Source organism: Rattus norvegicus, chromosome 4, assembly GCF_036323735.1.
Source record: "Rattus norvegicus strain BN/NHsdMcwi chromosome 4, GRCr8, whole genome shotgun sequence".
Lineage (NCBI taxonomy): Eukaryota > Metazoa > Chordata > Mammalia > Rodentia > Muridae > Rattus > Rattus norvegicus.
Window position 1 is genome coordinate 106,170,058 of NC_086022.1, and position 12,177 is coordinate 106,182,234.

The 12,177-nt window shown below is 49.5% G+C and overlaps 1 protein-coding gene across 9 annotated transcripts in view; it reads right to left on the bottom strand.

Annotated features, from left to right (window-relative positions):
• Positions 1 to 2,761: 2,761 nt before the first annotated feature.
• Elmod3 (ELMO domain containing 3) overlaps positions 2,762 to 12,177 on the bottom strand; it is a 38,468-nt gene continuing 29,052 nt past the window's right edge. For 5 of the 9 annotated variants that reach the window (XM_008762978.4, XM_063285782.1, XM_017592542.3 and 2 more), the window contains 3 exons: positions 5,661 to 5,737; positions 5,196 to 5,323; positions 2,762 to 3,677 (listed from right to left, as the gene is read on the bottom strand). In XM_008762978.4, the coding sequence (XP_008761200.1) occupies positions 3,475 to 3,677; positions 5,196 to 5,323; positions 5,661 to 5,737 (408 nt within the window). In that variant the 3' untranslated portion in view covers positions 2,762 to 3,474. Of the gene's footprint in view, positions 3,678 to 4,079; positions 4,775 to 5,195; positions 5,324 to 5,660; positions 5,738 to 12,177 lie in introns of those variants that run through there. The other 4 variants (XM_063285783.1, XM_063285784.1, NM_001398834.1 and 1 more) reach the window with 3 other exon arrangements.

The window sequence follows — 12,177 nt, forward strand, 5'->3', positions numbered from 1 at the left end:
TTCACTCCCACCTGTCCACTGGGGCTCCTCCCCATACTGAGGGATGAGTAGAACATAAGCAGCAAGTCCATAGCTCCCAGGAGCCTGGCACTGACTCTGCATGACCTAGGACTCCCAGGCAGGCTGCTGGCTGCCACCCACCATGCCCAGAAGAACCTAACAGGGAGGCAGCACAGTGCCAAGCCTCAGCATCACTTTCAAGTCTCACGTTCCCGGCTGAGAGAAGGCAGTGGCTGTGACTCTGCTCAGACACCCCAACCAGGCCCCGAGGCAGATTTAAATGATTGCACTCACCCGGGAGTGGAACAGAACAGAGCCTGCCACAGCCCTAGAACAGGCTGGCTGGCTAGCTGTTGTCCCTCCCCCAACTGAGTTTTGTGTTTGACTGATCAGCCCAAGGAGAGAGAGAGAGAGAGAGAGAGAGAGAGAGAGAGAGAGAGGGCTGGAGAGATGGCTCAGTGGTTAAGAGCACTGACTGCTCTTCCAGAGGTCCTGAGTTCAAATCCCAGCAACCACATGGTGGCTCACAACCATCTGTAATGAGATCTGATGCCCTCTTCTGGTGTGTCTGAAGACAGCTACAGTGTACTTATATATAATAAATAAACAAATCTTAAAAAGGAGAGAGAGAGAGAGAGAGAGAGTCTGTGTAAAGCACCCATCTATAGTGGAGAGGCCCTGGAGCTATGCGTGTTTGAGCATGCATGTGTGGGTGTGCGTGTACGTGTAAAGCTCCAGTTTACAGAGGAAAGGCCCTGCTTCTGATCCTTGGTGGCTCTCCCTGGTCACGGCCTTGTTCTATTTCTTTTTCTTTCTTTTTTTTTTTTAAAGGTTTATTTATTTTATGTATGAGTACACTGTTGCTGTCTTCAGACACACCAGAAGAGGGCATCAGATCCTATTACAGGTGGTTGTGAGCCACCATGTGGTTGCTGGGAATTGAACTCAGGATCCCTGAAAGAGCAGTCAGTGCTCTTAACTGCTGAGCCATCTCTCCAGTCCCCCCTGTTCTATTTCTTGTTAATGGCATGGTATGGCCTGTCACCTGTCAAAGAGGGCAGAGTGCATGTGCTAGGGAGAAGAGATGTCTATAATCCTGACACTTAACAAGGCAGAGGCAGGGGGATTGTGAGTTCAGCCTTTGCTATATAGTGAGTCCAAGGTCAGCCTGGGCTATATGGAACCCTATCTCAAAACAACCTAGTTGGAGAGGGGTGGGGGAATGTGTCACAAAGTAACACACACACACACGCACACGCACACGCACACACACACACACAGAGTGTGGTTTCCTCGTGAGCTCCAACCAGAGGTCCTAAGAGCGGCCACCCTGAGAGCCACCCCGAGAGCCACCCCTCCTGTCCTAAGGCATACTATGACTTCTGAGCTGTAACACACTGGATTCTTCTGCCCCACACAAAACCAGGAAGTCTGATCAAATTCATCTTGCTGATTTTGTGCTAAGAAGCAAGGGAAGGTGAGTTCCTTTACTGAACCCCTCCACAGATGCCCTGAAACTTTCCACCCAGGAGTAGATACCAGGGAGAGAGGAAGACACGCACCCACTCAGTAATTCTGACAGTTCTAGATTTACAGAGTGCTTTAAGGTCTCCCGTGGAGAGCTGTCTCTGTTCCATCCAAGAAAAGCACAGTTCTTTAGCTGCTGTCAGAGGCTGCCTATCTCCACCTCAACCCTCAAGCCAACCTCTCAGTAGAACTGATTTCTGGTTATCCTGGAGCTGTGTGCACCCTGATCTGGGTGAAGGGCTCCTGCCGGGGATGCTGGCCCCTCCCACCAGACGCTCCCAGGGCCCATGTGGCTTGGGCCCTGATGCTGGGATCCTGTTCTTTCAGCCTTGCAGGCTCAAGCAAGAGAAGGGATGGTAGGGAATGAGGCACCAAACTGACATAGGCCTGAGCTGCCTTCCTGGCCTCTCTGCTGGTTGCTGAATATGGGGGCTGTAGGAAGTGTAAATATGATGGAAGGCCAACTGTGGGGCATGTCACAAGCACCCTGGGAGGCATGTTTGTCTCTGGACCAGATTTGGAGTGGCCTGAAACAGGTAGAAATGGACTCAGGTTTTACAGCTTCAATTGAGGGAAGGTGGGAAGCGCACAGGGGCCTGAGGCTCTTGGGTGGTTAGGTGGTGTGTGTGTGTGTGTGTGTGTGTGTGTGTGTGTGTGTGTGTGTGTGTATGTGCGCGCTCGCGTGCATGCGCGTGCTTGTGCATGCGCGTGCTCATGCACGACTGCTGTGGTGAGGGAGCAACAACCAGGCCCAAAAGCAAATGCAGGAATACCCTGGGGTGGACACCACACCTGCCCACCTTAACGAGAGCACCATGCTTACTGGCCAGAGCATGCAAGAAGCCTCCAGGCCTGGGTGTGCAAGATGGCTGAGCAGCTAAGAAGCTTGCCACAGAAGCCTGATGCCCTGGTTTTTAATCCCTAGAACTTAAAGGTGTTAGGAGAGAAGCAACTTCCCAAAGCTGGCTTTTGACCTCCTCACACTTGCTTTATCTTGTGTGTGCCCCACATGTCACGTCACACACACAAACAATCCTAAGGAAAAAAGACATCTTCGGGCCTGCAGGTACAGCTAGGGAACCCAGGTGGCAGGTAGGCCCGGAGTAGGAAGCTACTCCATTCTGGAGTCTGCAACCCCACTGAAGCCCAGGCACTTTAATCCCCCTGGCCTGGTCTGGTGCTCAGACAACGGGGGCAAGGAAGGCCCTGAAAGAACTGTCTTAGAAGAAAGAAATACTGCAGATTACCACAATCCCTTTATTCTAAAACTGCTGGTGGGTGAGTGAGTTAACTTGCCTCTCAGGCAGGCTAGATAACCAATGGTCTTCACAGGAGCTCCAGCCCCTGGGCGGTGGGGATGGGGTGCTCGAATCTAGCCAGCTGAGTGTTCATTTCTAGATTACAAACAATGGTGGGCAACAGAGAGGGAGGGGAAAGAGGAGAAGGGTGGGGTGGGAACAGGTGTCTTGGAAACAGTGGCTGGAGGAAGAGGCCTGCCTATAAAGTCAGTCACTTTTTCTGTGTTGTGCTGCCCCCTGCTGGCTGAAGATAGTGCCATCTTTTCTTCCAATTCCAATCACAGGCTGGGGACTGCTGTTGGGGAGTCAGAATCTTAGCTGTTGCTTCCAGGGTCTCTCCCTCTAGGTGCAGATGTGTAGACAGTTCAGATAGGGCCGTCTGCTCACTTCCACTGAGATATCTGGAGTCCACCCTGTGAACTGGAACCCAGCTGGGAATGACAGAAAGTGCTTCGAAGATGGCATGGAGGGTAATCCTAGCTGCCTGAATGTGCTATGCTGGTGTAGAATTGTGGGTGTCACTACCCACACCTGGGAGCATCCTAATCCCACCTGCAGAGGCATGAAGGGCTTTGGCCTAGATATGGTTCTTTAGTTCAGAAAGTTCCAGCAACCCAGCCTGCCTTTCTAGGAATGGTCTCTGTGGTGGTCAGATCAACCCTGTACTCTCGAATGAATGAGACGGTAGGTCACACACGCCAATGAAAGTGAGATCCTTGGAGTGAGGTCCCTGTGATCCAGGGCACTTCTGGGCCTCCAATAAGGAGGCCTGTCCCTTTGACAACTGGGCTAGGTAGTTGTCCAGGGTCTTGAGCAGTCGTCTTGGCTTCTTCTTAGCCAATGCTTCCAAATCTGGAACAGAGGAGATCAGGGAACTGAAGGTTTAAGGGATCTTTGGATGGCACACAAACCCAATGACAAGTCCAATGGCTTTGTAAGCATCTCCAAACCCTGTCCTTGTTTGTTTGTTTTGAAATAGGGTTTTTCTGTGTAGCCCAGACTGTACTGGAACTCACTCTGTAGATGAGGCTGGCCTCGAACTCACAGAGATCTGCCTGCCTCTGTCTTCTGAGTGCTGGGATTAAAGGCTTGTGCCACCCCATCCTGCTACCTCCTGTCCTTTAAAGATAGGACAGTCATCAAAGATGGTCAAATGGCAAAACCAGACAAGAGCCCAAGAACCACTTCTTTGCTGTGACACAGAACTCAACTTTGCAGAAATCAGTCCAACCGCTTGGCCTTGGCTTCCACAGCTTTCAGTGTTTAAGATTTTTATTTATTTTAAATGTGTTAGGCTTTGCTTGAGTGTATGTCTGTGTACCAGAGGTGTGCCTGATGCCTGAGGAGGTCATGCATCACTGGGGATTGAGCCCAGGGGCTCCTGAATGCCAGGCAGGTGCCCTCACAATGAAGCCACATCCCCAGCCCACGCTTTTATTGATGTTTTCAAGATTTAATTTTATTATTCTTAGAGTCTGTATATGACTGACTGTGGGTATGTACCTGTGAGTGTGGATGGCTGCAGAGGCCAGAGATGGAGTAGAATCTCCCTGGAGCTAGAGTTCCAGGCAGATGGGAGCTGCTGGTCATGGGTGTGGGAACCTAATGGGGTCCTCTGCAAGAACAGTGGGCTGCCTTAACCACAGAGCCGTCTTTTAGTTCTGTTGTTGTTTTATGAGACAGGGTCTCACTAGGTAGCCCTGGCTTGTCTGAAACTCATGCAGACCAGGCTGGCCTTGAACTCACAGGGATCTGCCTGCACTGTGCTGAGCAAGCTAAAGTTTTGCTCAGAAGATGAGAGGGTGTCATTGTTTTGTGTGATCAGCGGGAGCCATGCATGAAGGCTCGACTGTAGTCCCACACAAGGAAGGCAGGTGCGGGTTGGGGATTTAGCTCAGCGGTAGAGCGCTTGCCTATCGAGCGCAAGGCCCTGGGTTCGATCCCCAGCTCTGAAAAAAAAAAAAAGGAAGGCAGGTGCAGGACTGTCACCTAGTTACAGTGAGAGACTCCACCTCAGAAATCCACAAAACGGTAACAGCAACAACAAGCAATCGCCAGATGGAGACGGCCATCAGACATGGCCGCAGCCTGGCAGATGGACTGTTCTAAGTTTGAGGCCAACATGGTCTCACAGCAGGTTCCAGGCCAGCCAGGATCTCATAGAGTGATCCTGCTTCAACACAAACCACAAACAAGCAAGCGAGGGAACGAAGTGTGGGGTGGAAAGAGAAGGGGGAGGGGGGCAGAGAAAGAAGAAATAGCAGGCCCCAGGGTGTGCCAAGGGCGGGCGGGTGGGAGGGGAAGGGGAGAGGGAAATACAGTAGCTCTACCCTGGGCTCTGTGGCCCTGGACACAGGAGAAAGTGCCAACCTTTGAGGACAAAGCCTGAGTCTAAAATAGTGTTATGCTGGGTCCTCCACATTCGTGCCAGGTGAAGGAAAGTAGCTGCGTAGAAGCTGTTCACCACTGGGATGACCTTCCGCCGACGGTTACATTCCCTACAGGACAGGGAGGCAACCTGCTTAGCCACCAATGAACCTGACACACCAGTGCCCTCCTCCCTGACCTACCACCCCATCTCACCCCACCAGCCCCACCTCACCCACCCCACCAGCCACACCCCACCCACCCCACCAGCCCCACCCCACCCACCAGCCCCACCCCACCCACCCCACCAGCCCCACCCCACCAGCATTTGGAAGCCTGGCATTTGGGTCGGGTCAGTGAGGAGAGGTAGCTGGTGCATGGAGATGTTGTCTAGCTCTGAGAACCAGCAGGTAACAGAGTTATGAAGGCTTGAGGCATGGATGGGACTCTGACCCACTAGGGGCTCACCTGGAGAGACACTCTTCCCTCAAGGCCTGGATGGCAATGCGGGTGATGTTCACAGACATCAAACAGAAGGGGAATTGCTGGAATGGAGGATCACAAGTCAGTGGCCAGCCAGCTCTGCCCTTACACATTTCCTCTGTCTCATGTGACTGGCAGGAACTAAACCCACAGAGGCGACTGCTGCTGTCATTGCCTCTGCGCCCCACCTTACATAAGGCCTGGAATCTAGGAGGTTACAGGAGGTTGCTCCAAGCTAGGTCTGCATCCAACTCCCTCCTTTTTTTTTTTTTTTTTTTTTTTGGTTCTTTTTTTTCCGGAGCTGGGGACTGAACCCGAACCCAGGGCCTTGCGCTTCCTAGGCAAGCGCTCTACCACTGAGCTAAATCCCCAACCCCCCCTTTTTTTTTTTTTTAAGACAGGGTTTCTGGGCTGGAGAGATGGCTCAACAGTTAAGAGCACCGAGTGAACTGGACTGTTGTGGGGAGGGTGGTAATGGGGGGAGGATGGGGAGGGGAACATCATATAGAAGGGGAGGGGGAGGAGTTGGGGGAAATTAAAAAAGAAATTAAAAATTAAAAAATTAAAAAAGAACACCGACTGCTCTTCCAGAGGTCCTGAGTCCAACTCCCAGCAACCACATGGTGACTCACAACCATCTGTAATGGGATCTGATGCCCTCTTCTGGTGTGTCTGAAGACAGCTACAGTGTACTCACATACATGAAATAAATAATTAAAAAAAAAAAAAAAGACAGGGTTTCACAGATCCCATGCTTGACTGAAACTCTTTGCAGCCAAGATTGATCTTGAACTATTGATTGATTGGTTGACTGTGTATGTAAGAGTGATTGCCAGCATGTACGTCCTGTATACCACATGTATACCTAGTGCCAGGAGAGGCCAGAAGAGGTTGTTGTATCCCCCTGGAGTAGCGTTACAGACAGTTGTGAGCTGATAGGTGGGTGCTGGGAATTGAACCTGGATCCTCTTGAAGAGCAGTCAGTGCTCTTAACTGCTGAGCCATCTCACCAGCTCTTGACTTTGAACTCTGACTTCCTTCCTCCTCCTGCCAAATACTGGGATTACAGTCACGTCCCACCATGCTCAGTTTATGTGATGTTGGGGATCAAACCTAGGGTGTCCTGAATGCTAAGCAGGCATTGTACCAACTCAACTACATCCCATCGCAGGCGTTTTGACACAGGGTCCGTTGTGAAGCCCTGGTTGGGTTGAAACTTGCTATGGAGAGCAAGCTGGCCTCACCCTCCTGTTCCTCTTGGCCATTTTTGCATTTTCATTTGCCTTCGTGCCTTTCCTTTGGGCTTCACTATTTTTGAATATCAAAGCAGGAAGAGCCAAACATCTCTTGAGGCTTGGCTGGCCTCACTCCAGACTCCCAGGTGTGACACACGTAACACATTCCAGGTGACTCTGGAGTGGGTTGCTGGCTGGGAATCCCCGAGTGTGGACCACTGGCAGGTGTGGACTCACACTAGTATTTCTGAGCACCTACTGTGAGCAGAAGCACTGGGCCTCTCGGGGCTGCACACTCCTCTGCTGGAAAAGGAGACTCAGAGGACAGAATACCACACTGAACAGACGCCTCGTGGGAAGGTAGCCAATCAGTGTCAGCACTGCCGCAAGTGCCTCATTAAAGGACGCTGATGAGTCCCACTTCTCTCTGAGGGCTGAGCTACTTTTCAGGATGAAGGGCTAAAAGTCCTTCTGCAATCTGGGTGCACAGAAGCTGGGGTCTCTGAGCACTTACCTGGAAGTGTGAGTCAATTCTCTTCTAGCAGGGAGCACCACAGACACCTGAAAGTTAGGCTCTCTCCTATTTTTTTTTTTTTTAGAAACTGTTTATAATTTCATATGTAGAGTTATGTTGCCTATATGTATGTCTGTGTACCAAATGTATACCTGGTAGGTCTAAATAAGGTGCCAGTGTCCTGGGAGGCGCCATGTGGGTGCTGGAATCGTCCCAGGCCCTCTGGAAGAGCAGCCAGTGCTCTGAACTGCCGACTCACTTCTCTAGCCCTAAGGTTTTTCTTAGTTATATCCATTTATACACATGTGTGGATGGACATGTGCACGTGACATGGCACATGTGTGAAGGTCAGAGGACACTTTGTAGTAGTCAGTTCTCTCTTTCTACTGTGTGGAGACTGGGGTTCGAACTCAGGTCACTGGGCTTGGCAGGAAGGACCTTTACCTGTTGAGTCACCTCAGTGGCCCTCAGCCATCTTTATAGGAGTAAACAGAAGTGACGGTGGTTGGACGTGTCCCAGACTACACCTGGAAGACTGCACACTTTGGAGGTTTATAGGGCTGGAGGTCAAATTTCACATTTGTTTTTTGTTGTTTTGTTTGTGTTTTAAGAACCCAAAGTGGCCTCAAACTCAGTAGGTCTCCCACCTGATCAGGTTTCACGTGGGAACCCTGGAATTGCTGGTTAGGTGTGGTGGTGTAGTACGCATGTGTCAATTGCTTCGAAGGCTCGATGGTCCTGAGGGCTGTGGGTTTGGGACCAGCCTGGGCTCCCAGCCACCTATAACTTTAGGTCCCCAGGGGTCTGAGGCCTGCAGCTGTGCAGGTACCTGCACTCACAGGCACATGCACATACAGATGTGCATAATTTTAAAAAATAAATATTTTTAAAAGTTGTGGGTGAAAATTTGAGGATAAACAAGGAATTCATATAACATTAAGGTATTTTTTGTAAAATTGTTATTAATTATAAGGGGAAAACACTTTATAATAAATGGAAGACCAGAGGACACCATCTTAACCAAAGCTAACTTGCTAGGAATAAGACACAGAGACAGTGTGTGCACCTTGGTACCAGGCTCTTGGAAAACACATTTGTGGTTCCATTTTGCCCAAATGCATACCCAAAATCATTTGAAAAAAATGTGAGACAAACCAAAATTGAGAATATCCTATAAAAAATCTAACGTTGGGTCCTCAATTGTGTCAAAACTAAAGTCAGGGGAAAATAAACCTTCCCACAGGCTGAGGGGCTAAAGGAGACATGGTAACAAGATGCGGCGGGACCCGGGTGCAAGAGCCTGACATAGAAAACCAATGAGAGCAGAAGAGAGGCTGTGCAGATGTGCACGGGAGGCTGCTGCAGATGTGCACGGGAGGCTGTGCAGATGTGCAATAGCCAATCGTTCGTTGTTTTCATGACAGCCATACGGCTGTAGAAGATTACCGGGAAGTGGATATATGGCTGCTCTGTCTAAAGCTACTTTCATACATTTTCTGTAAATCTAAATCATTAACAAGTTAAAGCTAAAGTGCTGGTGAGGGAGCAGAAGCAGGAGGATCAGGATTCAAGGCTACTTTCGGCTACAGAGGGAGTGTGAGGCCAGTCTGCTTTGTAATGGTGGGGTGGCTCGGCTGGTGTGCCACAAAGTCTGAAGACCTGGACCCGCATGCGGAAGCTTACCACCGTGTTACTCCACATGCCCTGTCCTGGCCTCCACAGGACCCTGCAGTCATGTGCACACATATACATACAAACATGCATGTAGACAAAGAATTAAAATAAAGGGCTAGAGAGATGGCTCAATGGTTGAGTGATGACTGCTTTTCCAGAACACAGACGTGAGTTTGGCTCTAAACCTCTGTAACCCTGTTTTCAGGGAATCTGATGTCTATGTGCTGTGTGTGTTCCTGTCCATACACATAAAAGTAAAATTCAAAATATTTCTTAAAAGTGCATTGGTCAAAGACAGTGACAATCCAAGACAATATCACCTGAGGACTAAGGGTGTAGACAGGGGTCCAAACCACCTACCCTTTTCTTCATTCTTACACTCACCTTTATTGTTCTACGTGATAGCCTTCACAATTTCACACAGGCGTGCGCGCACACACACACACACACACACACACACACACACACACACGGTGTTTGATTGTATGTCCCTCAAGACCCCACCTAACCCCTTTCTCCCACGGGACCTATGGAGCTGTCCTCTCACCTCCACGTCTCTCTTGTAGCCCACTACATTTGCGTGCACGGATGAGCACAGGTGAGGGGAGCTGACAGCTACTCTTGACTGTCAACTTGGCAGGGTCTAGAGTCACCAGAGACAAGCTTCCAGCACTGCCTTTGAGGGATTATCTAGATGAGGTTGATTAACTGAGGGGGACCCACCCTAAATGCTGGTGGCACCATCCGTGATCTAATGTTCCGGACTGAGAGAAAAGGAGACATTGAGCCAAGCTTTCACTCTGTTCCCTAAGTGTGGATACCACGTGACCACGTGGGTCAAAGGAAGTCTTTCCTGAAGCTGCTTTGGTCAGGTAACTTGTCCCAGTGACAGAGAAGTAACTAACACATACACTTCCACTTATTTATCTCCAAAATAGCAGGGCAAATTTTACTTTTAAGATGGGCCTGGAGTGTACCATGTAATTGAGGGTGGCCTCGAACTACTGATGTTCCTGCCTCCATCGCCTGATCAATGCATGATCTCATCTAGCTTCACTTGGTTCTTTGTACTTCTTCAGGTCACTGTATGCCCCTCTCCCCGACTCCAGGGTCACGACTGGTTTCCTGTGCTCCAAGTCTAATGAAGATCTGTGCAACCCTTGGTCTGTCCCTATCTTTTACCTTTCCCCGACTTTCTAAATGTGCTGCTGTGTTCCTGGCACAAGTGCTGTACTCAGTGTGTGACGCCCATGGCTTGACAATAGCTTCCAATTACCAGCAAATGTTCCTATGAATAAATACTCACTCTATTTGTGGACCTGGCATTCTGCTGGGGACATAGTTTCCGGCAGTGCTGTAAAGCATTAATGGTCCTTTCTCAGCGCTCCTCTCCGGGGGCTGGAGTATATGTATATGGAGGGATGGTGGTACCCTGCTTGTAAACCACTCTCCCCATCCATTCCTCCCTGCAAGCTTCCAGCATTTTTTTAAAAGACAGGGTCTCAGCTATTCAAGGCTGGCTTCTAAGTCGCTGTGTAGCTGGGGATGACCCACATCTGACCTCTACCTCCTGAGTGCTAGCATTGCAGGTGGGCAGCACAATGTTTGGTTTGCACTGAGGACTGAACACAGAGCCTTGTGGATACTAGGCAGGTGCTCTAGCAACTGAGCCACATCCCCAGCCCCCAGGCCCTTTTGAGATGGTTCTACTATGGCACCCGACTGACCTGGATTTCTCTATGTAGACCTGCTGGCCTTGAACTCACAACAGATCTTTCTGCCTCTGATTCCCAGGATACTGGGATTAAAGGTGTGGGTTAACCTCCCCCCCACCCTCTGCTTCTTCTTAAAAAGGGGTGATCTGGGCTAGAGAGATGGCTCTGCTATTAAAAGCACTGTCTGCTTTTCCAGAGGTCCTGAGTTCAATTCCCAGCAACCACATGGTGGCTCACAACCATCTGTAATGGGATCTGATGCCCTCTTCTGGCACACTGGTGTACATGCAGCTAGAGTACTCATATACATAAAATTTTTAAAAATCTTAAAAAAATAGTTATACAAATCGAATGTTTACTGTTAATAGAGAGATAAATAAATAAATAAAAGGTCTCCTGTATCCCAGGGTGACTTTGAACTTGCTGTGAAACATAGGATGACCTTGAATTTACAAGTATGCCTTAGGGGTTGGGGATTTAGCTCAGTGGTAGAGCTCTTGCCTAGGAAGCGCAAGGTCCTGGGTTCGGTCCCCAGCTCCGAAAAAAAGAACCAAAAAAAAAAAAAAAAAAAAAAAAAACCAAGTATGCCATAACATGTCAGGTCCTGTGGCCCCCTAATATCAATTATACTGGTAAATTGTCACATGCTGTTTGTGCTTGTTGATCGCTGACTCTTGAGAACAGGAGTTCCCTGTCTCAGATTCAAGTCTGTTGATCTCAGGTGTCCTGGGCCAGACTGGCCCCCTACCCCTGAGGAGGGAGGAAGGAGGACAGCGAACAACTGAGGGCATTAAAGACACTGCTCAAACGACACACTGAGGCCAGCTGGAAAGGAAACCATTCCCAACAGAGGCTGCTCTTGGTGACTCAAGGCAGCATTAAACCACCTGCAGTGGGGAGGAGAGATCACCCTGCTGTGCCCAGGACTCTCGCAGACTGTCACCTCCGCATGACAGTTTGGGCAGGGTTCCCCCACTTCTGCTAGATGTGGTGATGGCCTGACTTGATGAACACTCATCTCTTACTTGGTATTTATCCTTTTACCTGTGTTTGCTATGTACTTAATAAACTCACTCACTCAGAACTGAATGAGTGCCACAGATCACTCTGGATAGAATGAAAAGAACTGAACACAGGGCTTTGTGCGGAAGAGGCAAACCCTCGACCAACTGGGTTGTGTCTCAAACCCCAGGGTTCTAATGTTGATTTCTGTTATTACACAGTACTTCCCAACTTTTCTGTACATTTGACATTTCATAAAAATAACTACTTGTTATATATGGGGGCTCACACGTGTGATCCTACCACCGGGGAGGCTGGAGCAGGAGCATTGCTATGTATTTAAGACAATCTGGGCTACCCAG